Source organism: Dermacentor albipictus, chromosome 1 (assembly GCF_038994185.2).
Source record: "Dermacentor albipictus isolate Rhodes 1998 colony chromosome 1, USDA_Dalb.pri_finalv2, whole genome shotgun sequence".
Lineage (NCBI taxonomy): Eukaryota > Metazoa > Arthropoda > Arachnida > Ixodida > Ixodidae > Dermacentor > Dermacentor albipictus.
The window spans coordinates 178,730,841-178,758,241 of NC_091821.1; the positions used below are offsets into that span (position 1 = coordinate 178,730,841).

The 27,401-nt window shown below is 48.6% G+C and overlaps 1 protein-coding gene across 1 annotated transcript in view; it reads left to right on the top strand.

Annotated features, from left to right (window-relative positions):
* Msr-110 overlaps window positions 1-27,401 on the top strand; it is a 68,642-nt gene that overhangs the window by 5,579 nt on the left and 35,662 nt on the right. The window contains exon 2 of the mRNA XM_070533997.1: window positions 27,168-27,335. Within this exon, the coding sequence (XP_070390098.1) occupies window positions 27,168-27,335 (168 nt within the window). The remainder of the gene's footprint in view (window positions 1-27,167; window positions 27,336-27,401) is intronic.

Below are 27,401 nucleotides of genomic sequence, written 5' to 3' on the forward strand. Positions count from 1 at the left end.
TCCGGCTCGTCCCCAATTTATTCCCCGATGGATAGCTGGAGTGTGAATGATGATATGTGTGGGCGGGGTAGCAGGTCGAGGTGGAATGGATGGCGAGCAGCATGTTGCGCCCTTTCCAAATCCGTGCTCGCCGTTAGTCTTCCACGTACGTGACGCGACGTGGTTCAGACTCTACTGCACTTGATAAGCGGCGCTCGGGCGGTGGAGTTGCCGGCAGCTTTGGCTTAGATAGGTCCGCCTGCAGCATACTCCTCCTCCTCCTCCTCCTCCTCCTCCTCCTCCTCCTCCTCCTCCATCATCGTCATCATAATTGCTTCCCCGCACAATGTCATATTTCGCAACTATTCGCGTCACTCACATGCGCCAGTCACACGCCACCTTCCGATAACTGCACTCCGCGGGGGTTCGCCGCGCTTCGCAAAGATGTCGCTCGCCTTCTTGCGATACAGACGCGAAACATCACTCATGAACCGACCAAGGTGTTCGCTGCGGCACACATTGTCAACTTCAATGAGAAAGAATGCTTTCTGTCATGTTGCGATCGTGCGCAATTTTTTAAAACACTCAGCGTACGACAAAGTCGCCGTCTCATTTGAGGAGCACTATAAGCTAATTTGTCTTACTTTCTTTTTTTCTGAAAAATTCTGAGCCTGTGGAATGAGCAACTTGCCCGTTTAATGTATAAACCTGTGCCTCCCCTTGCCCCTCCCCCAGTACAGGGTAGCCAACCGGAGATAATCTCTGGTTAACCTCCCTGTCTTTCCTCTACCTTTCTCTCTCTCTGTGCCTACTGCTGTATTTCTACAACGAACCAATGACATCGGATCCTGCCAAGCACACTGAAGAAAGAAATCGTAGAATAAAATAAGTCACAGAACTATATTAAAAGACAGCGGTCCTAGTGGTTGTCATGTTCAGGAATAAAAATTTGAAAAAAACGCACCATGATAAAATAAAATTTGTTGGTTGATTAATTGATCGATTCATTCATTCATCCATTCATTCGTCGGGTTTAACGTCCCACAGCAACACTGAGGCTTTGAGAGATGCCGTATTGAAGGACTTCCTATTAATTTTGGCCACCTGGAATTTTTCGACGTGCACCCAAATATTAGCACCACGAGCGTTTTTACATTTCACCCTCATTAGAACACGCGAGCGTGTTCTCAGCAGCAGAATCACTGAGCCAGCGCGGCAGATAAAAGTAAAGGTGTCACTTCTAGCGCGAATCAAGGAAAACGTATGTCGGCTACGGGCGGAACATATGGGTAGGTTGCACAATAAATGGGCAGAAGTACCAACGCAGAGAGCATGACACGTCGTTGATGGCGGAGTTCTTTCTTATTTGGGCATATCCACATGGAATTGCCAGTGATAATGATAATGATGATGATGGTGGTTGGTTGAGGGGCCCCACCTCGTAGCGGCAATTAGCGCGACGCACAGCTGAGGCAAATTTCTGGACGGTAGAACAGGAAAAAGCGAACCCTTCCCATACCTGCCGGCGCAAACGCTCTTACAGCGTAGACTATCGTGCATCAACTTTTAGTCGTAACAAAGTTTCGGTTTGGTGAATAGAGTTACTATACTAAAAGCCGACCCGCATATTTGAAATTAGATGCCACCAAACTCGACCTTCACCACTCCTCTCCTCCTTTCCCCCTTCCCCTTTTATTAAGGCGTAAGCATGAGTGTCCGGGCGCAGTCCGTGGGGGACGCAGTAAAGCGGTGATCACCGGCCAGGGGAGCAAGGAGAGGAGGCGCGCCAGGCCAGTAGCGCTGTGCGAGTGGGCGCGTGGGAGAGCGCGGACATGCGCGTTGGGGTGCGCACACAAAACCTTGCAGCCATATGGCTGTGATTGCATCCCATGCACGCGGCCACCGCACGTCCGTTCGCAGAACAGTTCAGACAACAGCAACAGAGGCAGTCATAGATAGGCTTTCGGCTATCGCAGTTTAGATCAGCAAAGTGCCCATAGATTTTTTCTACCCTATTCAACTTCATCTCTCGTCTTTCAAATTACCAAGAATCTTTGCACTACTGGGTGCAAAGGTTATGCATACAAACGGTTACCCCTGCAAATATACACCTGCAAATTCACTTGTAACGATACTGCATAAACAATATATCGCGTGGAACGATCACCCGATTTAGAATTATCAATTTTTCATTAACTCTAGTTGTCGGTCATTGTGCATGCTGTTGGGTAGGGGGCGACAAGCTTGCCCCTTCCCCTCTCCCACACACAAACACGCACCCCCCTCCCTTCTCCTTGAATCGCACTCTTTTCAAGCCCCACAACGCACAAGCACCGCATGACCGAGGTTTCAACAATCCTATTCGTGAGAAGTCTCTTTCGAGGTGAGATGCTGGAATTCTGTAGCTGCCTGCGCGGCAAACGAGCCTCGTATTGTGTGCCGCATCACGAACAGCTTTGACTGTTGTCAAAGGATCCCTCGAGATCCCAGGTCGCGAGACCAGCAAACGCAGCAGGCGTCCGTGTTTCATGCCAGCTTAAGCAACGCTCTGCCACACATGTGCGAGCAGATTTTTGGAAACCTCGTGCACTTGCCAGCCGTGGCCGGAGCATTGTGGTCAGCAGGGCCCTGCGTCGTGTTCGAGGCCGGGCATCGCGTGATGAGGCCACTTCACGCCACCGCCATGTCGCGCGCGTTGCATCCCACCTCACTGCCGGGCGGATCGGCTGCCGGCCCTGCCCGCTTGGCTTGCAGAGCGTATAGGGGTCGGTTAGCGTGCGCCAACACGTTGGCCCATCGACGCCATCCGGCGGCACGTTGACGTGCATGGCAGTTCCCGTTGCGCGCAGATACACCTGCGCGCCGGGTCGAAGGCCGTGCGCGGCCTTCGACTTTTTACCGTCAGGGAGACACGTTACGAAGAAAGTAAGCTCGGCTGACCAATTATAACCGCGCACGCAGAACACACCCTAGACGCTGTCAACGAATGAGCTCCGGACGACCGGCTGGCTGACCGAAACTTCACGTTCGTGTCAGCGACATTGATTGACACGGTTAAATTTGCACAACGACGCAAGTCATCATCATCAGCAGCAGCAGCAGCAGCCTGGTTACGCCCACTGCAGGGCAAAGGCCTCTCCCATACTTCTCCAACTACCCCGGTCATGTACTAATTGTGGCCATGTTGTCCCTGCAAACTTCTTAATCTCATCCGCCTACCTAACTCTCTGCCGCCTCCTGCTACGCTTCCCTTCCCTTGGGATCCAGTCCGTAACCCTTAATGACCATCGGTTATCTTCCCTCCTCATTACATGTCCTGCCCATGCCCATTTCTTTTTCTTCATTTCAACTAAGATGTCATTTACCCGCGTTTGTTCCCTCACCCAATCTGCTCTTTTTTATCCCTTAACGTTACACCCATCATTCTTCTTTCCATAGCACGAACCAAGTACTGCTCCTCAAAAGAGCGTCGAAGGCAACAAATGAATGTCAGATGTCGAGTGGCAAACTTCTTGACCTACGTCGCTAGGCTCGCGTTTCACGATGTCGTTTTACTACATGAAGAATGTAAATGACGGCGGCAATACTGAAAGTTGGCTAATGGAAACACAGCTCGCCTAAAGCAGCGGGGATATAAAACGTGGCTTCATGTATAGGGTTACATGTACAGTACCTTGTTGATATTCGTTAAGAAAAACCCGCGAATTCGAAATATATGCGTGAAATATTCAGCCGAGTCATCAAATGTGCATGTATATTCGCTCTACCCCCGCCGCGGCACTGTATATAAGTTTTTTTTTTTTTTAAAGCTGCTCTAAATATTTCAAACATACCTCTGGCAGATAGCACAAATCTAACCCTTGATCTATATTACTCGATGAGGAGACCATCACTTCTGCTAGAAATCAAAATGCTTAATTTGATAATTAACGTAGTTACGCTAATCCACTTTTTAATTATTCATTTTACGGCACAAATATTCATCCACGAATTGTAGGTGGTTCGGAAGGCGTATCCACTTGGAACGAATTCTCAGGACTGCCCCACTTTCGAGATATTAATTTTCAAAGTGTCCGACGAAATGCATTGGCGTCCCAATTACGTTTTTTAAGAAAACGATGTTTTATGCACTGACGCTCAAAAGTAACTGGAACGCCAGTGCATTTCGTCGGACACTTTGAAAATTAATGTCTCGAAAGTGGGGCAGCCCTGAGAATTCGTTCCAAGTGGATACGCCTTGCGAACCAGCTACAATTCGTGGATGAATACTTGTGCCGTAAAAATGACTCATTGAAAAGTGGATTAGCGTAACTACGTTAATTATCCAATTAAGCATTTTGATTTCTAGCAGAAGGGATGGTCTCCTCATCGAGTAATATAGATCAAGGGTTAGATTTGTGCTATCTGCCACAGGCATTTTTAAAATATTCGGGGAAGCTTAAGAAAAACCTTGTAGTATACATACGCCGGGAACAAGCCCGTCGTCTACACGTTGTATACAGTGCGCCTTCTCACCTACTCCTTAATTTTTTGCTCGCACAAAATCCCCCGTGTTCCTTCCCGATCCGCTACGTTTCTGCGGAGCTGTCCATCTCTGAGCGTATTCCCGAATGCTCGAGGACTAGTATTACTTGCGTATCTCATGTCCGCATGCGCTTTGCGACGATGAGTAATAGGGCCGGTATACCTCACAGCGACGCATTGTTCACGTGATTTCCCGTCGAACGAAACTCTGGCCACGTTGCGCTTTTCCGCATGCAGAGATCATGTGCTTACTCACTTTTCCTGCGGTTCGAGTTGCCATCTGCTATAGCCTGCCGGTTAGCTCAGATAGCAGAGCGACCGCTTCTGAATATGCGTTGGTGTGTCGGATCCAACTCCGTGCCAGGCCGTTTTTCTTTCTTTTTTTTCGACTGCAAAATTTCTTTCTGAGAAAAACCTGTACATTGGTTTTTGTGTGCCCCCTAATTTCGGGTGAATTACCAATTTCACGAATTTTTTCCCCCTTTGCGGATTTCCGCAGAATTTGCGTAATCAAGGAGGGTAAAAAAAGAAAAGAAGGAAGAGACCTCTCGCCGCCCCGTTATCTTGCGTAACTCTTTCCGGCCACAGCGATGTTGGAGTTCATTACACATCGCCCGGCTGTCTGAACGTGTCCCCATTTGTCCAACAGCAGTCCACTGTGCGTGTCGTCCTTTCGCCACGTCCCACTGCGGACGCCGGGCGGAAGTGGTCCGGCCGAGTCCGACCCCCCCCCCCCCCTCCCCTTGCCGCTGCTGCCGCCTGTGCCCCGTATCAGCGCGCATTTCCGGCCCGCTTGTGTGCGCGGCGGAGGGGAAATAAGAGCAGGGAACGACGGAGGAGCAAATCGGAGAGAAAAACGAACGTGGCGCGATTAAGCTGGAGTGCGGCCTTTCTCGACATTATTTGCCGACACTGTTGACTCGCGGCGCGCGCGCTGGGGACCCTTTAACGCAGAAGGAGAGAGCCTTTAACGACTGTTCGTAACCTCGTAATCGCGGAGGTATATGCAAAGAAAGCTTTGTTATTAAATAAATTATTTAGGTGATGCTAGCCATCAGTTGGCTAGTCGCGCATGGTCTCAATAACTTCGGCGAAATGAGCTAACATAAAAAAAAAATAATAATCCGAGTTCGCAGTAGCATTTCGCAGTCAAATTTCACCATATGTTATAGTCTAAAACACGGATGTGATATTTCTCCTATTATCTCTCAATTTGTTAGTTGAAATTTAGTTTGAGAAATGCCCGCTTCATTTCCAGGGATTGTATGTCTCTTGAGACGTATCGGACAAACGAATTTTCCCCTTTCTCTTAGTTTCTTGTGTATACAGGGTGTTCATTTTTAAGTTATAATTTCTTTTTTTTAGATGGCCTGGTGCAGATAATACAATTTTAGTCCTTGATCTGAATTATTCAGTGAGGCGGACATTACTTGTAAGAGAAATCAAAACATATGTTGATCTAATGAAGAAAATATTACTAAGTTACTTCTTAATTAATTATTTTAGGCACGTATTGCAATTTACAAATCGTAGCCGGTGAGCTTGCAAGGCGTATTCACTTGGAATGAATTTACAGAACGACACCGGTTCGGAGATATGCGCCCCCAAACTCGCCGTAAAAATGCACTGTTGTTCCACTTACTTTTCTGAACAAAACGCTATTTTATCCATTGAAGCACAAAAGCAACTGGAACGCCCACGTATTTCGTTCCACACTTTGGGAAACGATATCTCGAAACTGGTGTCCCCCTGGAAATTAATTTCCAGTGGATACGTCTTGCAATCTCGCCGGCTACAATTCGTAAATTGCAATATGTGCCGTAATTATTTACGAAGGCAATTAATAATATATGTGTTTCGATTTCTCGTGCCAGTAATGTCCGCCTTTTCGAACAACCCAGCTCAAGAACAAGAACTATGCCATCTGTCACAAACGATTTTTAATAATTCCGTAAAACCTAAATATGATCACCCCGTATAGCTTCGCTCTGTAGCCTTTTTGTAGAAATTCATGGTGTCGCGTCGACTTGCGACGACACTCTCGTGACACTCTCGATGCCACTCGCGGTGTTGCCATTACCGCTGTACGAACGAACCAACGAACCAACGAAAGCATGCCTCCGTGTGTCGTCCTTATAGAACGCATTTTCGAGCGGGTAGACTCGGTCTGAGTTGTTTCGTTGTTGGCCGCGTTACAGCTTGCTGGCGCCGGAGCAAAGATGATGTGGCGACCGCTGGCGACAGGCTTGAAAACAAGACTAACCAACCATCGAAAGCGTGTCCGCCCATGCGCCCCATTTATCTCTAGCTGTTCCTGGCCTTGGAATGCAAGGCCTGAGCACTGCTTTCGGCAACCTCTTGTACGCGACCTCTGCGTGTTTCTCTCATCGTACTTCACAGGTGTTATTCTAGCGCGTTAGAAAGGCCGTCTGGCGACCTTTGTTATCCACACAGCGAGCAGCGCGCGAAATGAGCGAGCGAGAAGAATAAAATGACGGGACCAACGACGAGGCCACGTCTGTCGGTGAAAGGGTGTGAGTTATACTATATATAGACTCACAAAAACGCCCTTGCGGGTGTAATTTTTTTTTTATTTACAGTGATATACACCATCTGGAAGCGGCCTCCGTGCTGCTGTGGACACGACTATGGTGATGATGGTGATGATACCATCGTTAGGCAGAGGTCGGCGAAGGGAACATGATAAAAAAAAGAAAGACGGGAGAAGCGATGCTTAAACCACGTTATAGTCGTTTTGTGGGCTGCTGACTATATACAGGAGTATAGTATATAGATTTCTGGGGTAGCTGATTTGATAAATGTACACAAGCGCCACCGTCCGTTCCTTTCTTATCCGCATCGCTTAAGCGCTGTGGTCCCAGGCACTATACACGTTCAGCTCGCCCAGTGTACCGGCCCTTCAAGCGTTGGTATTATGGTTAATTTTTTCTTTCATCATGTAGCTACGCCCCGCGCCAGAGAAGTCCCTATATAAGGGTGTGCGCCAAGAACATTTTGCGAGTAATTCTAGCCTCGAGGGCATGAGCTTTGTCTCGTGTACGTGTACGGGCGAGGTTATTTGCGACTTCGCAAGCGAACTTGGAAAATCACGTTCTCTCCAACTGGAACCGCGCGCAGGTGATGCCGGTTCGTCCAATGAACGCGAATTACTAGTTTTCCAGAGCACCAACCGTAATAACATTTTTGCCTGTGCGATATTCAATAGTGCTGGAACACGAGAATACAAAAATATGCACGCACGTTCTTTCTTTTTTTTTTTTTAAGGCCAGAAATGCGTGATGTCTTGCGTGTGGCTTAAAGAGCGATGCGACTTGATTGTCATGTATGGTGGCTGCTCCTGAGCATAAATAGTGCTACTCAGATGCCGTATAGTCCTAACGTAATCTTCTCTCTATACTTTTCTTTTTTTGTCGCGAAACAACTTTACTTTGTCACATGTGGTTGGGCGACGCATTTACAAATTCATATTCATTCCTAATAGGGATGCCCAACAGTGCGGTGTGCACATTGTGCGGGTGCGATGAGACTCTAGAGCACCTTCTGTGTCACTGCCCATACTTTGATACTCAACGACGTACTCTGGGGGCTACACTGAACCTGCTAGATAATAGAGCGCTCTCGGAAGAAAAGAACCTTGGACCATGAGGCCATGGCATGGCCTATGCATTCTTTGCATGCAAAAGGTCACAAAAACCCCTCTGCACTTCGTGAAAAACACTGGATTGTATGCACGCTTGTGACAGTGGAGGTTCCTCTGCGACTGACTTTGTGAATGACTGACTCTTCATTATTTTTCTTCTCTCTGCTTATCTCTTCTTCGCCTTTCCCCCTCCCCAAGTGTAGGGTAGCCAACCTGACACGTCCTTGGTTAACCTCCCTACCTTTCCCTCTTCGTTTCTCTCTTTTCTCTTCTTTATAATCTTCTATAATCCTTCTGTAAGCTTTCTGCATAACATTCTTGTATTTTCCTCCAGAATGCGCATGATAACTTATGGAATAAGGAATACAGCACTAGAATTTGTTTGGACGGGAGAGCACGTTCCCGGGCTGATCAGTAAAAACAGAAATGGAGAGAAAGAAAAAGGGCGGGGGGGAGGGAGGTAGATTTAACATGGCTGCTTGATAGCACGGCACGATTGACGAAGTGTCGCGTGTGCAGCATGCGCTGCACGGCCGCCTAATGGAGCACTAACCTGAAATAAATTCTTGCATTTTACTCGCCAAAGCCATCTTGATTTCGAGGCACGCAGTAGTAACTTCAGGTTCTTTAACGCGCACCTAATTCCATGTACACGAGCGTTCTTGCCTTTCGCCCGCACGTAAATGTGACCGCCGGGGCCGGGATTGAACCGGCGACCTCGAGCTAGCTACCGCGTCGGGTTCCAGTCGAGCACGCTTTCAATGACGAGTCGAGAGTAAAAAGCAAAGGGGGACACTTATAGGTAGGCGAGAGGCATCAGAGAGTTTTAGTTTAGGGGACGCAAGCGGCTTGCGTACGCAAGAACTAGGGGCGACGGTACTGCGCACGCGCAGACCCTTACGCCATCTTCTGCGCATGCGCAGTATCACCGCCCCTAGTTCTTGCGTACGCAAGCCGCTTGCGTCCCCTAAACTAAAACTCTCTGATACCTCTATCATAGCGCGATGCATTCCGCGCGTTCAACGCGAGCACTTCGCCTAACGCTATAGGATGGGAGTGACTCGAAGTCATTTAGTTTGACCTACGGAAACGGCAATCGTTCGAAAAAAAAAAAGCGCAAGCAGGCGTAGGAGGAGGAAAGAGAAAAGTAGAAGGTAGGGAGGTTAACCAGAACAACGTCCGGTTGGCTACCCTACACCGGGGGAATGGGAAGGGGGAAAGCAAAGATCACAGGGAGAGAGAGGGGGGAAGGAAAGAAGGAAATTGCGGCAAGTTCGCTGACGCGTGTGGTTTTACAGAAATTGCATTAATAGTCACAGGTGGTCGCACAAACCCGTCGTCCTTGAGAAACACAAAAGCGCCTTCACCGCTTTATGGGCCGGCGGGCGATGGGGGCGGTGTTCCAGCAGCACCTGCACAGAAAGCGGCCGATTGTACAGTTGTCAAGCAGCAGAGTGTCAAGCAGGCGTAAGCGCATAAAGCAGATAAGCAGATAAGCAGATAACCTTTTTATTTTTCCTCTCTCTCCACCCCGTTCCTGCATTCTCCACCCATAGTGCACCTGTGCGTGTGTTTTTTTTTTCACCCCCCTATAGATGCACCCCTCTCAAACCGTCATTTCTTTCCACCACTGGCGAAACTGAAAGAGAAAGAAACGGTGACCCAAATTACGTGGGAATAATTGAGTGTGACTGCACGGTGACGGGAGTAGAAGCAGTACACGCGTCGTCACCCCGCTTCGTGCAAGTGAGTGCCGACGTGTCATGATACATCATCGCGCGCACAAGGACAGGACGGGTTCCGCGGGGCGCCAGGTGTTGCGGCCGCCGCGCACGCTGCGCGTATCTCCTGCGCGATATTGCTCCTTCCCGCAAGGGTATATCGAGGCAGAGTAAATAAATAAAAAAAAAGAAAGAAAGAAAGAACCCGACGAGTGTTCCGCGAAGCATTGCTTCAGCGGTGGGGTCGCCTGTTGCCCAACACCCGTTTTACGTCTGTAGATGCGTAACCGCGCCGCTTGTCTTCGACCATGGATGCGCGCGTTCCTGCATGGGAAACTTATCATCTTGACGCTCCGTATCACAAGTACGAGAAGCATTTGCGTGCCATATTTATTTATTTTGCTGATTTGTTTGAACTCTTGTGGAGGCTTCGTGCTGTTAAATGTTGCTGCCGTGGTAAAAAAAGAAGGACGAGTACACTACGCTCCTACACTAAGCACGAGGGCCACTTATCACCGCGATAGCAGGCATTTGTAAGCCAGAGAAGAGTCAAAAACGAAAGACGAGTGGAGTCGCCGCTCAAAAGTTCCTGCGCCAGTTGGCAGTGACGTCACATATTCTGACAGCTAGCCTCGTCGCGTGTAGTTAATCCTTCGTAAGTAAATAAGGACTGCATGCACTGTCACGTTCTATAATGACTCATCCTAGCAAGCTTGCGAGAACGTTTCCTGTGCCAAGCTGGCCCATCCAAATAGGAGAAAATACATTGAAACCAATGAATTCGCTCTGCATGAGGGCTCAGTACGAAGTTCAAGAAAGGGAATGTTTGGCCCTCATTTTAAGCAATAATAATTTGTTACCCCACTCCCCCTCCTTGAGTGAATTTTTTTACGAGTTTATTTTTTTTAACACGTTACCAGTTCAACGTATAGTCTGCCCCCGTATTCTAAATTGTTCCTACACTCCACACAGCACCTCGACTTAAGAAAGTAGGTGGCAGCGCCGACTGTCGACAGAAGTGTTCAATGCGCTTCCTTTACAATCCACGACAATTCCTGGGAAGTTCTTCAATCGAGTGGTGGCGCTGTACTGAACTCGGTCGAGGGGAGGGAGAGCTTCGAGTCGAGGTTCGCTTGAGAATACGAGGGTTAGTGTCGCTCTTTAGCGCCCATTCAAATGCAACCTAAGGAAGGAAGGAAGGAAGGAAGGAAGGAAGGAAGGAAAAAGTGGAGAAGGAAAGGCAGGGAGGTTAACCAGTTTAGCTTAACCGGTTTGCTACCCTACACATAAGAGAGGGATGGGGGAGATGAAAGATGTGGAAGGGGGAGAGGGAGAGAGAGCACAAAGCACAGCACACGCACAGCGTCCATTGCAGTCCATCAATCTGGCATGGTACGTGATTTCACAGTGAAATGCAACCTAAAGCACCTAATGCCCCACGACACTGAAGGAAAAAAAAAATGACGACGATGAGAACGCGGCAACGCCGTCAGGACGGCAACAACGCAACAGCTCGCACATAGCGAATCCTGTATCGAGTCCTGGTTTGGGACAGAGAGGGAGAGAGATAGAAGGCAGGGAGGTCAACCAGACGAGCGTCCCGTTTGCTACCCTACAATGGGGAAAGGGAAACAGGAAGAGTAAAGCGGGATAGAGGGAACACTGTGTGTGCACGCAGCAAAGCGCCTGGAAATCAGTCAAGTCCAAGCAAGCGCCCCGCCGATACATTGGGCTGCCGTCATTCTGCTGTCCGAAGCTAACCTTGGTGCTTCCCCGTAGCCGGTGATGCACGTTGAAGTCACCTGTGAAGACCAAGGAGCCGCTGGTCGTCAGCAGTACGTTGCAGTACGTGGCAGTACATCGTTAAAGGAAATCCCAGCCCTTTTGACTTCAGTGCAAATAGAATGCTGCGGGTGAGCCATGATGCCTACTCAAGACTTGCAAGTACTGAATTGAGAGCATCCCAGCACTTGCATTGCACTTCGCGCTGACGGAGCGTGCAGGTTATTCAAGAGCATTCGAAAAGTATTCATCAGAGACCGGAGCATCATGACCACTTGCCGATCTTCTTCGGGCAATTTATCAGGAACCCGCGCTGTGATCTAGGACAAATGACGCTGTTTTCTTACCTGGCGGCTTCTCCTGCGGAAAAAAGATGATGATAATTCTTCAGGTGACATGAACATTACAAGAGTATATTTGAACATCAGTGTCCAGTGAGAGGTAACACGAATAAAAATTGTGGGGTTTTACGTGCCAAAACCACAATCTGATTGTGAGGCACGTCGTAGTGAGGGACTCCGGAATCATTTGGACTTCCTGGGGTTCTTTAACGTGCACCTGAATGTGAGTACGCGGGTGTTTTCGCATTTCACCCGCACCGAAATGCGGCCGCCGTTGCCGGGCTTTGATCCCGCGACCTCGTGCTTAGCAGCCCAACACCATGGCCACAAAAAAACCACGGCGTGTCGGAAACACGTATACTGCCATCAATGAGAACTAATAAAGACGAGGAACAGTTTATATATAGTGCAGGTATATATAGTTATGTATATATAGAACAATGTACCTCGAGCAGCCAGTCGCGCGGCAATTTTTCGTGTATTCTCGGGCTTCCTTCATGTTTAGAAAAACACTTTTATGTAGCCCGCATTAAGCAACAGAAAGCTGTATCGGGAGTTTTTCATGTTGCTCTACAATTTCCTCATTGACATTTTTCATCTTATTATAATATTTGATAAGTTGATTATTTAATTAAGACTAATTATGTAATTAGGCGGAACGCAAGAAATAATCGGAGTATCTCCAAGCGACGGCAAACAACATTACCTTGGTTCTGTCCAGTCACGTGGCATTTCCATATCTTTAAAGTTTTGCTCAAGTTACGTGGGACACCCTGTATACATATTAAGGAGAACTCGACCTAAGCAGGTGCATCAAACACAGCTTTCCAGCCGAACGGCACAGTTTTCTGAATGATTAAGTATGAAGTGGATGTTATATCTAGCCACGTTTGCCTCTTCAGTGGAATTATACTGAAGAAAATATGATGAGAACGAGAGAAAGAATGAAAGAAAGGAAAGGTGAATAAAGTAAGGAAGAAAGAAGAAACAACGACCGAAAAGAGCCGCCCTTAACAACTTCTGGCGTCTGCAGTTGAGGGATTCTCAAGCTGTGACGGGGCTCTCTACGCCGAGGTCGCTCATAACAATATAATTTTGGTAAGGCCTAGCTTTCTTTCGCATGAGAAATCATCTGCATTGTGCAAATGAAAAGAACAGGCACTTTGTTCGTTGTAGGGAGTACTTAGCTACAACCGTAAGCTCATGCTAACGGGGTACGGTATTTAACTAGATCTGGAAAACAGTTTATTGGTATTTTTACTACAGTAGTGGTAGTAGTAGTAGTAATTGCTGGATGCCTTTTTTTTGTGCCAAGGGTTATCTTGAGCGCCAAACACAAGCCTCACGAAACGAACAAGCTTCGTATATACGTAGCAGTAGACAAACAATAGCACTGCATTTCGATGGGGGTGAAATGCAAGAAACGCCCGTGTACCGTGCAGTGGGTGCACGATAAAGAACGCCAGGTGGTTAAAATGAATCCGGAGTCGCTCGCTACGGTGTGCCTCATAATCAAACCGTGGTTTCGGTACGTAAAACCCCGTAATTTAATTAATTTAAACAATGGTAACAACAGAAGGCCGTCAGAGAAGGCACAGCAGCTTCGCTTACGGACGTCGCTACACTGAAGCTCTGGCGCCTTTTCTTTTTCCCCTCTGTCTTAAAAAAAGAATAAAAAAACGAAAAAGAGGAGCGCGGCAAAATGTACAGCCAAAAAAAGAAAAGAAAAGGAAAGCTAACAAATAAAGGGGTCCGGTTCGCGCGTGCTGTATTGTGCGTGCAGACGCTCCACTTTCCAGGATCCCGCGCGTTGTGCGCACCCAGGCGGACCTACTTCTTCGGGGCCGCTCTGTTCCTCGGCACTAACCAGTTTCTACCATGTTAGGAAGGAGGATGGAGCACGATAATCTTCTTCCGCCTCGATAACTTTGATACGCGGCGTGCACGCCGATGGCCGCGCCACTGGTGGCGGCCTTGCGCAGAACGCATGGGAGAGGAGCGAGCCGCGCGCCGTAGCACGCCGTAGTTTGTTGCGTCGCTGATAGTGCTTCTCCGCCTTATTTGTGTTTTCAGAGCAAAATAGGCAACACCCTTCGCATGTGTGGGATGGCCAAAGCTTCCGAAGAATGTCGAAGAAAAATTGTTGCAGGGTGGGGGGCTCAAATACCGGCGAAAACGTGCCGGCGATACGGTTCCAATTATTCCCCGCAAAGCCTCATCAGCAGGAGCAACGGTGGCAATGGATCGTCGCTTCGGCGCGAAATTTCTTGTTCTCATCTGTTCCTTTGTCGCTTCGGTGTTTTTTTCTTTTTTATTATTATTTTTACTCGATTGTAGTTAGACGCGTAAGCGACGAAGTTCGTCTGCAGTGCAACATGCGGTTTAAAGGCATTTCGCTAAAGTTCGGAATGCCGTTTGCCGCTTATATTGTTTTCCGCTTCTTTACCGCGTTGGGCTAGCTAGGCAGCACGACTGCACGAGCGCATTGTATTGTATGTTAAAGCTACAGAAGTTTGCAAGAACTGAAATTGTTAGTTTTATGTGGCTCGGTAAATCCTCGCACCAGCTGTCACGCAGTTCATGTTTTTACATCGATTTTATGCGTGGCTTCGCACATGTTTAACTGTTGCTAGTTGCTTCATGCATAACTCTTGATTCTTTTAAGCTGCGAGGTTTTCACCCTGCCTCGTTTGTAAAGGGTATAAATCACGCTGTGTCTTATCGGAATGACACCAAGCAAGTGCTTCTTTAACAGCTTTATTCATTTCGCCCGAGGGCATCTTAAATATTCTGGTTTTTTGGGAAATGTGTTTAGAAAATAGGTAGCTCAGGGCGAGAATTGCTAATAGTTCCTGCATATGGTATTTTTGTTACATTTTTCGCTGATCCATTTATCGCTGAATAGTTCGCGTCACGTTTGGTAAGTCATCACACCTTGATGCTTTCTGAGCAGACTTAACACGCCGAGTGATTTGTTTGTTTCACAACGTAGTCGCTTCTTGCAAGTGAATTTTGTACTCAACTGAATTATTTCTTATTATGCTTACGCCGCATAGGACTAAATCCGGCCTTGCCGCCAGCGCTGGATCTAAGTTGACTGGCGCTGCTCTGCCTTTAAATATATCATGTGGCACCTCTCTCTAGTAACATTAAAAAAAAACTACTGCAAAGTTAGTCAGACTATAGCTTTGTACGTTTCCAAGCAGCTCCCTTAGGGAATTTAAAATTGCAAAAACTGCAGCGCGAACGGCAGTTCATCGGCGGTACAGCGCTAACACGCGCTTTTATTAACCCGTGCGTTTGGTGGCTTCGTTGACTATATAGTGTACGCGCTTCTATCAATAAATTCGCAATTATTCTTCTTCAGGCGACTTTCACTACACTTATTCGGCGGCGTCACATGTATTCATCGGCAGAATAATCACAACGGCATATGCAGACATCGCACCGTGCGGATTTGTTATCTAAGTCTGCACTAACGACGGGTGCTTATTACCGAGGTACAGAAGCAGCATTACGGCAAGGGTAGAATTTAAAAAAGAAAACACGGTCGAGACATCGCATTAGTCAACAAAATTTGTCGGCAAGTTTGTCGGCAAGAGCTCCACTTCATGTAAATGGTCTTCATGGCGTTTGTCTGCGGGACGCACCTGGCGCGTATGTGGACCATGTTGCCCCAAACACCGGTAACATCTTGTTCATACCCGCTCCCACAGAGGTCTGCGTCTTCCCTACAGCTGTCACCGCAGAAGAAGCAGTCTGGCGCCCGAATAAAGGACAAATCGCAGCCGCGAACTTCAGTCACCCTTGCTGCAAAGCGTTGTCGTCTGCTACTGCTCCCACGCGTATTGTTGGAAGCGCCCGCTAGGTGGCTATCAGTGGCGCCTCTATAGGCGGTGCACGCGGCCTATATTCTGGAAGGCGCGCGGCGATCGCCGGGGCGCACTAGCGCGTCGAGAGCGCGATCACGCGTGTGCGCCTGTCTGGGAAAAGGAAGGACCGGCGATAAAAACGCGGCCCGAAATCGGCGACGATCCGCCGCCTTCCGCGCCGCCCCAGACGTCCTGCTTGGCCTAAACTCAGGCGCCCCGCGCGGTTGCAGTGATCGCAGTCTGCCCCGGTATTGAACCGTTAAGGGCGTCGTGTATTCCCTGTGGGCCGGTCGGCAGAGGGCGCGCCCTTTTTGGTGCTGTAGTCAAAGCGAATGCGTGGAAAGCAACACGAACGGTGTTCCTGTTGCTGTCCATGCATTTTCCGCCGATATATATCTTCTTTAGTCGCTCTCGTTCGTGATTTCGCTCTGCGAGTAAAAGTCTATCAGGACAGCGATCAGGCCGTTTGTCCGCGTCCTTTAGCAGCGTGTATGACCGCTTCTAAGTTGTCTTGCGATAGCACCAATGGGCTGAAGCACTTCGAAAGTATTGAGCATTCGTCTGGTTGTGTGCATAAAGTTACTAACATGGCTCTATTCGCGCAGCGCCTAAGTTTGGCAATGCGCTTCCATGCGCGCTGGTGGTCGTCCGAGCAGACCCCGTACACTTTCCACGAGGGTGCACGCATTTATTCAGAGTATACCGGAGAGCTTTAGATTAGGGGACGCAAGCCGCTTGCGTCCCCTAATCTAAAACTCCCCGTTGCGTACACACGACGAGCGTAAGTCAGCATAGCGCATGCGGTGCGGCATATATGCACTACGAGCTTCTCTCAGGCGCTACATATGCGCCTGAGAAAAGCTCGACAAGGAGCTTCTCTCAGGCGCCCCGTGCTTCGATATTGTTCTTTATAGTAACCCGCGTATAGAAGGTTCCCGTGCTCAAATGCTGTGGAATAAATCAGAGCCGAGCACGTGATTTCATGCAGTATCGTTGCGTGCCCGTGCATGCATTCAAATGTCCAACTTTTGATTATATATAGCTGCTTTGCCTTGCTGTCGCTCGTCTGCTTCTCCCAATAAGACTAACCGATTTACGCTGCACGGTCTCTCTTTTCGTATCTGATGTCATGAGTTAGTACGTCTTAGTGGTTTGCCTGCTAATATTTAACCGCCACCCGCATTTAAAAACAAGAAAACAGCGAAAATGCGTGCAGCATACATCTCTCCAGCATGCGCAGTGCGCTTCGAATCGACCAACTCTCTTCCCGCGGCACTGCATGTTGCGCTCGCAGAATTAGCGACGAAAGTACGCGATTTTCGCAGACACAGCACAGGGAGAGAGGCACCAAATTGGGTCAATGAGTCTCGTGTATACATCGCACTGGGTACATACGACCCGCCACACTCTCTTCGCGCGAACAAAAGAACGTCACAGGTTCAACGACCGCACGGCGGCTCTTACAAAGCGCAGCAACCTGTCGGTAATTAAACGCGCGGAACAAAAGGAGTGACACGACAATCGCACCACGAGACTCGATCTCAGCGCGTGCGTTAGAAGAGCGTAACCGCCCTGGAAGCAGTCGCAGGGGCCGTTTCGTGTCGTCGCAGACCTCACGGTCATAGGCGTGCCATGCAACACTTCGGCTCGGCGTCTTATTTCCATCGTAGCAGACGTACGATTATGGTGTTTCTATATTGTCGGGACGACAGCGAGGCGAGCGCGGTGCATTGTGGTCGCTGTCAGGCCCACGCTCACAACGTCCAGTATCGGGATGCATGATCTCAACACATCCAGAGTGCGGGCCTAGGATAATCTATACAGACAGTGGTAGCTGGCTCGACAACGACTGTGACGGAACGACATCTCACGCATCGCGGACCTCGAACGGGGGGACAAATGTCGTTTTCTGCCATCCTCATCTTGCGCCAAGGAAACATGATGACGATATAGCTGCGACAGACGCCACAAACTTTCAACAGCCTTAAAAATGTACAGAGGACATCACACTGAGCGCGGAATAAGGTTGTATGGCGTGGTCAGGGTTGTCAAGCGAACGTGTGCAGAAGTGCAATACTGTCAAGGAGTAACGCAATGGGCGAGCGGTGAAGTCTCGCCTTGCGGGATCACGAAGGGCCACCCCGAAGCGGGAATGGTTTTCCGCTCCAATGCTCCATTCATTCTTCATAGCGCAGCAGGTCTGCACAAAGGCTGTGATGCCTCTCCAAAGGTACATTCACATAATAAACATGTCTATTCTCTCACTCTCTCTCTCTCTCTCTCGCGATCGGTAGATTCAGGCGTCCCTTTGGGAGGTTTTTTTGTACACCGTTCCTGTGACTGCAGTGTTTCTTGAGGTCGCGGTGGTCTGATGATAGCTCATTGCGGTGTAATCCCCTGCTGCTGCGCTAGTTTATCATGCTGTCTGGTCGAGAGAAAGAGAGTGAGAACGTGCCTGCTGATGTCAGACATGTGATATCCGTGAAACAGGGACATCCCCTCCACGGTGAGAGCATTCCAGTATAAAGGCGGATTGCAAAGAACGCCCGTGTATTTAGATTTCTTTGTATACGTTTTAAAGCCTGAGCAATAAAAAAAAAATACCTGAAACCTTCCACTTCGACATCATCACGCGTCTTGCGTTGCGACGTTAAACCGCCGATGAATCGCCAGTCAATCCGGGTGGTACGGCTGCAGGCGCTCGGGCCGGATGTTGGCGCGAGGCAACTTTGCGAAATCAGACTATGATCGGTTCGAAGACAAACGTTGCAGCACGTGCCTAAGATTGAAATAGATTATAAAATGCGATAAACGCAATGAGTGCATGCAGAGCGGGTGTGTTCAAATATCGTACGCGCGTCACGTAATAGCCCGCTGGATAGCCCCACCATGCAGTGATGCCGAGAATCCGACGTTGGGATGCGATCTACACAGACAGCGTGTACTAGGCTGCGAGATTAAACACGAGCAAAGAAAAAATCGTTTCCAGCAGTGCATTACAAATGAGCTATCTTCGCATGCGTCGAGGCGTGCATACGTGCAGGACCTTAGTGGGCCGAAAGCCACTTCCGCGAAGCATCACCCGATCGCAGCATGCCTTGCCTCCATACAGCATTCTGCGCCGAACAGATTTCGTTGGACGTAAATACCACCGTATCGTCCAAATCAATTCAGAGGCCTCGATTGCACAGCCTCCCCCATGAACGTGTATACAGCAGTTACAGCGAGGGAACCCGGCTCCAGAAACTGACTGACTGCATGGCTGGCTGACTGACTCACTGATTGATTGATTGATTGATTGATTGATTGTATTTCTGTATTTCCAGCGTTAAGTCTCTGTTGTCGTTGGGGTGCTATAGTGGATATAATCTAGTGGAAGCCTCCGATTAATTTATACCAGTAGAGGTCACTAGAGGCGATACGACATACGACTAGTCAAGAACCGCCATCCGAGTTTCCAGCCGACGCCAACGGACCGTGTAATCACCTTTCAGTCGCGTCGCATGTAGTGTCGCACTCTGCGTCGCCCGCCATGAGCGCCGGAAATCGAACAGGCGACCTCGTACGCAGAAATGGAGCGCCATATGCAAGACACCGCGCGTGGGGGACGAAGCCCACACAAGAGGCTCATTGCCGCGACCCGCGCGACGTTCCGGCCTGGTGGCCTGTCGGGGCTAAATATAGTATCTTGGCTGAGCCCAGCAAAGTGGTGGCCGTGCGGAAAGAGTGGCAATGGGCTATGCGTGCCCGCAGTTCATGGCGCAGCTATGCAGCCGACGAGAAAGGGTTCCCGCCGCTGACCGCCCCCCGACGGGCTATGCAGAGGCGGCCTTGGGGTCTTCGGTCCAGCGGCTCTCGCCGGAGCGGACGAGGCCAGCCGAGAAAGCCTACGCCTGGCCCCCAGACGTTCTTTCTCTTTTTCTTACCTCTCTCTATTTCGTTAGGCAGGATAAAAAGAAAAACACCCATCTGGCTCGGTCTCTTTGCGGCTGGAGTAACATCTAGACCAGCAGGAAACTGGCGGGCTGGAAGAACGCGATGCAACCGCCGGCGCAATCTAGCACCGCGACGGAGTATTTTACTATAATTTTTATTTTCCAACCCCGCGGTATTGGGGAAGAAAAGAAACATAAGCGAATTATAATGGGCACGTGCGCAGTGCGCCGTGTTCCCGCATAAAAAAAAAAAGATATAGGAAGTGGTGAAGCCTGCGCCAATGTGGGCCGATTGTTCTCCGCTCGCTGAGGACCATTGTTTGCGCTGTCGGCTGCAGCCGGGCGTGGTGACGAGGGTTATTTTGGCGAGAAGGGGGTCAGCCGGCCATCAAAGCGAGTTGCGAGGGCCGAGACAACGGGGCCGTGACTCAATCGCCTGCGGCGGCGGACAAGTCCAGTCGGACCACGGGCCGCCATCGACCGCGCGCTATAGCGCCGACGCACTTTCTCGCGCCTTCCTCGATATATACCACCGGCCTCATAGGACCTTTTACGGGGGCGCTATAGTACATACTAGTATATGAGCTTCTCCAAGTCTCTTTTATCGTATACGCGCGTCATCGACAGGAAATGAACCGCCAACGACTGTTTATTACGCCACGTACGCGTTAGCTGCGCGTCTACGGCGCCTTTCTCCGCTGTTTGCCCAATGTCTGCAGTCAACGGGGCGGGTGTACTGCGTGTCTCTTGGAGAGCATGCTATAGCGCCTCGTCACGACCGTCCTCGCCGAGACTGCAATAACCGGGCGCTCGCACGTCTCCCTTGATTGCAGTGCGGCTCGCTGGTAATTGCGTAGGCACCGCCGCAGCGTTGCTTTGACACACACAGCGCGGAGGCCGATGCATGGGTGCCGGGATGCTTTCCCGTGCAGGTCCGGTAGCCTCTCGCGGGCTGACCGATTTGGCACGCATCCCGGTGCGCGCCTTGGTGGTGGAGTGCGCGTCCAAGTCGGGGGCCGCTTCCATGGTCAGTGTCCAAGGATGAATTCCGAGCGACCTTTTATAACAGACAAGCTCTTACGGAATCGCGCTCGACTCCTCCCGCTTGGAAACTACGCCTTCTCTGCACCGCTTGCACGCACTTCTGCACTAAGCGGTTACGTGCTTAGTGCGGTGGGCGGGAGGACGGAGTAACAAATCAGTACCTTCAGTTGCACAGATACTCGTTCAACGAGAAGGACGGTATATACCAGCTGTATTGATGTTGACTCGTTTGTCTGCCTTCACTGACGGCGCATACTCGTTGGAGGGACACGGTGGGAAGATGATGATACAACTCGCGGGATTGTGGTCGTCCTTGTTTCTTTTCTGTTCTTCTGTTGCCGTGTCCTTGTTTTGCTGCGCTGCAACTTCCTGGTGCTACGACAACTCGTCTATTAGTCCGTCCTTCTAATAGTCGCATCTACGTTCGCTGGGCTGGTCATTCGACGTTCGTTACGCATCCCATTGTCATCGGTATATTTAGTAATATCGACACAGTTCCGGTAGGCTGCGTCCTTCGCCGCCATTGCGCGCCAGAAAAAACGCACTTACGTGCCGTCCTGCTCAGAGATACAGATGCTCTGCCGCTGAACACATTTGTTCGAAAGCCCTACTTTATGAATACTCGCTTATGTAAGTTTTTGCTCTTGTAAAACGTATGTGTGTGTGGTGGTGGGGGTGCGGGGGAGAGGGGGGTGGGGTGCGGAGATGAGACCTGCGAATATGTAATGAATGCCCATATACGTAGTACGCGAACGTTTGCAGGATACACAACGCCGACGATAACGCGACAATTTACGCTCTAATTTAACTTCAATTCCTCGTCGAAAATCGCCGCGCACGAAATCCACCTAAATTCACCGTTTCCTAATTCTGTACGCCCTGCCCCATGCATGCACTGTTACTCTGTAACTTCAGCGTGCGCCAACCGGACCAAGTTACCATTCCTTCACCTAAACATGCAATGCCGTTGTTGTATCTCGCGCGGCAAGTGCGGGCATCCCCGCCGTGCTTGTATTCCCCAGAAAACTTCCGGCTCCACTTTTTTTTAAAAATATATTCGCGCAGCTCTTGGTGTACCATTCTGGCCGCATTTCGCATCGGGAGGGATTTTTTTAAAAAAGCTGCTTAACCCGCCTTACCCCAGTGGCTATGGCATTGCGCTGCTGAAACCGAGGTCGCTGGTTCGATCACGGCCGAGATGGACGCATACTCATAGGGACGAAATGCAAAAAAAAGTAATAATAATAAATAAAGGAAAAGAAACCGCTCGTGAACTTTGATTTAGTACACGTTAAAGAACCCCAGGTAGTCAAAATTAATTCGGAGTCCCCCACTACGGCGTGCCTTACAATCAGATCGTTGCTTTGGCATGCATATTACCCGAGAGATTAATCATTATATTAAAGCTGGTTAGTTGCGGCGCAAAACAATAGCTGAAAGTAGAGCGTCTCGTTTGAACGCACTTTTGCGAATTGCTCTTCTGTCTTTTACTCGCCTAAATAAGCGGGCGACATTGAAAGTTTCCGGACAGCTTTTTTTTCTTTCTTTTTTAACGCGAAAAAAAAGGGGGGGGGTAGGGGAAGTAAATGTCGACGCGAGCGATGCCACCTGCGCGCATGCTCTGTGAAATTCTCGCCTCATTTCGCTTGCGTTCGCAAAGTGCGCAGCAAGCTTGTTCCAATGGTGGAACCCTCCTGAGAAGTCTGAATTCTCTGCAAGTTCGTGGACACTCGTCTGCTGACACCGTTGGGGACACGTGAGCTGTGCCGAGCGGCCCCGCAGTGTATACTTGAAGTAAACCATTTCGCATACCGCTATAGCTCATTTTGAGCGGTATGCGTATAACTTCTGCATAATGTATCCAATGCATTCCATTAAATCCTCCGAGCCCTTACCCCACTAACGAGCTTTGGGAGAGAGCCTTGGCCAGCTCCGACCTCGAGGATCAGCAACGGCTGATTGCGAGGGCCCAGGACGCGGCCCGAGCTCAAGGCATTCTGGAATGAGGACGCCTCTCCAAAGCTGCCTTCACCCAATAAATATGTTTATTCTCTCTCTCTCTCTCTTTCCAGCACATTCAAGCGCCATGCAGTTCTGCCCGTAGAAAATTGTGTTAAACATATTTTCTGCATTCTTCGATCAGCATCGTCATAAAATACCACAGCAAGACTGTAGTTCAGAATACTGAAAATTTCAGTGAGTTTTATTGCATCTACAAATGTGATCTCCACGCCTGAAATCTCAGGAATAACTTGAGGTGTGCGAACCGTCAGTTGTTGTTGCGGAAACAGTAGGACACCTCAGAAATTTCTCTTGTTCAAATGATTATACTGCAAATAAATAAATAAATAAATAAATAAATAAATAAATAAATAAATAAATAAATAAATAAATAGAAATGAAAGTAAACCAGCTCAAATATTTTTCGCCAACACATTTGGTCCATATTCGTAAATATTAGATAAGTTATATCATAAGTATTTTAATATGTATATGGCGCGTATGAGACATCGTTACTTGCCTATAAGTACTTCTGATATTGAGTCGTTTTCGTAGATTATATAAATGTATCCGCAGCGCTTGAAGAGAACATTGCTTCGAAGAAAATTAAAAATATACATAATACAAAAGTCGCAACGCCTTTGGTAAACAATAGAGTTTTTTACTGAGTTACTGGAGAGAAATGTGGCACAGCGATTGGGAATGGCGGATACTTCATGCATTTTTGTCAGACCTTCGTGCATGGCGCTTCAGATCTTCTTGCGACTTTATTTATTGTGCCGTATCGGCCTTTATCAGCCTAAAGTTCCACGCGTCACTTGTTGCCGAGGGAACTGCGTCATATGCTGCGCACTACAGGCGATAATTCGCTTCCAGGTGTCGCGATATAAAAAAAAAAAGACTATTTTGCAGAGGCTACCGGACTCACAGTGCTGCAAGATGGTTTTATACTGTTTGCGATCACGGATGAAATAAAATGGAACGTGCCGTTCGGTTACTGTTTTTCTTTTATTGCCTACAGATAAATAGGAAATACGGGCCCGTATTCACAAATAAAACATTATCACGCAAGAACTGACCGTAAGCGCAGGTAGCAGCCAATCGTGATGTTGGACATATCGCTAGCAAAGGCGACCGGCCAGTGGCTAACAGTACTTACGAACGAAAAACTTTCTGAATTCGGCCATCCGAAAATTGGAGCTGAAACATCAAAGCTCAAGAAGAAGAATAAAATAGGAAGAACACAATAACGAAAACATTTCATGCTGACTTCAGCGATGTACATGTGTCGCTGACAAAAGTGCTGCGCACTAAACCTAAAACAAAAGGTCGCAAGCACAGACACTATCAAACGCAGTAGCAGAAACAGCGAATAACCTTTAAACGACACGAGTACGGATTCTACTCGACTCCCACTGTCAGGACAGTGCCGCTGGGATAAAAAAGAGCAATCATTATCCACCCCCGTTTTCCTGGAATGTTCACAGCTGTAGTGGCAAATAAAGGGAGTGGATGTGAACGCAACTGCTTTCGCGCACCAAGCGTCGGTCGTGACGTCCTGGCCACTGCCGTCGATCGAGTTCGCACGATGAATGCGTCATCCTTGCGCTTTGCTTTTGTGGGCGTCTTCGCAGCCGCTCGCTTTCGCCCTGAAAAGCATCATATTTCATATTTATTTTTATCCTTTTTTTCTCCCACTCTTTTCTGGAATCTTTTAATCCCATTCCCCATCCCTATACAGAGTAGCATGCCAGCGGTTATATGCGCGCCGGCAAAATTCTCTGTTTTTCTAATAAAGAGCCCTCTCTCTCTCTCTCTCCCTGAAAAGCATGCGCTGGTTCAAAATCTGAAACTCCCATCTAAATTGTGCGGGAACGGAGAGGTCGTGTTGTGCCGGCGTGGCTAAAATAAAAAAAAATTATGCGGTTTTACGTGCCAAAACCACTCTCTGATGATGAGGCACGCCGTAGTGGATGACTCCGGAAATTTCGACCACCTGGGGTTCTTTACCGTGCACCTAAATCTAAGTATTTGGGTGTTTTCGCATTTCGCCCCCATCGAAATGAGGCCGCCGTGGCCGGGATCCGATCCCGTGACCTCGTGCTCAGCAGCCTAACACCACTGAGCAACCACGGCGGGTTGTGGCTAAAATCAGTTTTGATGGTGTTTGTTGCATTTGAAAGAGAAACTTGAAGAAAAAAAAATAGAAAATCGTGACCGTTGTGAACAAATTATTCATTAGGCCATCGGATATTTTACAGATATTGCCGAAAGATGAAAAAACATTTACAGATCTGTACTTTAGAAATAAAAACCGCACCACAAGTGCTGTACACGGCATAGAGTGGGAAATCTAAAAATTGGTATAAAATTTATACGTCATGCACCACTGGGAACCGTGCCAATAATTTGTGGAGATGACTTTCACAAAACTCACGTACACAATTTTGCGGTTTCGCGTAAGCTGTAAACTAGTACATATTTGTCCGCTATATACGATATGACAGAAATAGTTTATATACAGAGTTGTGATACCTGCTTCTTCACTTTTCTCTTCCTTTTTTTTTCCTTTCTTCATTTATTTCTTTCTTTTTCAGTTACGTGCTAAACTGCTTACTTCAATTTTCTTTTTCTTTACATTAACAAAATTTTGTCATTTTGTAATCATATATAGGCCCATAAAAATTCTGCTTCCTACAGCTGGTAAAATTTACCTTTCTCTCCTAACTGCAACAAATTTAATGAATATCCATTCAGTGGCCGTCTAATAAGAGGATTTCAGCGTTTCGTGTGTATTTGAATAGGGAAATGGGAGTTTACCCCGAGCTCAAGCTTCCTCTTAAGACGAGTCCGAATGCACCTGTATGCTGGAAGAACGATTAATGCGAGAAATAACAGGGCGTGTTTCATGGAAGGAGGACATCACTGGCAGGGGCGACACCGTGAATTGTTCCTTGATAGAAAGGAAGCCATCAACATTCTCACTTGATTTCTTTCCCAAGCACTGCTACCAAGCGCAATACTGCTTAAACCCGGCGGTGTGACGAGAACTGGCGCATTTAGAATGGCAAGGCCGATGACCATGTTTTCTAGAAAAAAAAAGGGGGGGAGGAGGGGGCGGAATATGGATGTCTACGTGTCTGCTGGTAACACCATAATGACGTCATATATATAGAGGGGTCTGTTCTTTTGCAACTCGCGACCATGTACAAGGCACGTTTCTGAAGTGCCTGGGTGTCTTTCGGGCACACTGCATTTGAAAAAAGAAAGATGGTCGAGTTCCAATAGTGCCTTAAAAAGTAACTTGGACAAGGCCTTGTCGCCCGTCTATAATTTCCTGTCTCCCACGCATCAAGGACAAGTGTCTGCGCGAGCTCTCGATATTGCCTGTATTGAGTGGGCGTGTATAGAAGGGCGTAACAGGGGGCGTATGTGCTTACAAATGTAGCGTGCATAAAGAAGGGTGCACTAGAGTGCGTATACATAAAATAGCGCATGATTTAGTGCATATACAGTAGAATGATTTACACAAGTGGGTGTGCAGAGTTGTCAACTCTCAAGGGAGAACCACTCATTGGCGTTCAACCGCTCGTGAAGCAGCTTCAATTTGGAAAGAAGGTCCGCAGAACAATGGTTGATGAATAGTCATTAGGGACTTCTCAAATACATGTTTTCCCCCAACAAAAGTGAATAGTTATTAAATGGTTCCCCTAAGAATGGACGGCCTTGGGCAGCGGTGGCTGAAACTGCGCTTGCGAGCTGCACGCAGCTCTTGGGTCTACTTGTGGCTCGCAGCCCGCTGCACATTCGGGCCGTCACTGTCTATTTCTGATGTAAATACAAACGTTGTGCTAGATATTGCCGAATTAGGGTGGTTTGTGAAGACTTATTTATCTGGACGTTAGTAGTGTGTTCAACGGGGCTGGTTGGCTCATCTTAGAATTAGAAGAGGAACAGCGCAACGCAGTACAGTGCTCCTGTCCTGTGCTCTTTACTCGCTCGTCCTGTGTTGCGCTGTTCCTGTTTTTATTCTAATTTTATTTATCTGCTTTTCTCAAAAACTAGACCAGCGTTTCTTAGCAGGGGAGACAAGTAGTCAAATCACAGTATATGACAATGAGGTTTCCAGTGTTTTGCTGTCACACGTGGAACAATGTGGTGAGCTTTTCTGTGGCTTCTTGCATATGTCTGCCTGGCACGCACGCACGCACGCCCACACACGCACCTGGTGCGTACATGATAATTCGCGCATAAAAGGTGCCCCTGAGTTGCACCCCCTTGACGTGACGGTGATGTGCTGTGCGCAGGCCTACCAGCGTCCGGGCTCGGAGCGACTGAAGGTGAGCGTGGTGGTCGCCAGCGCCCTGGTCGCCATCAGCATCGTCGTCGGCGTGGTCGTCGTGCTCGTGGTGCACCTGCGCGCGCAGCAGACGCACTGCGCATGCGCGCCCCTGCCCCAAGCCGCCGCCCTCAAGGTATGCATATGCCGCCCGAGTTAGTACAGACTCGTGCAGACCGGCCAAACGCGAGGACATCAGAGT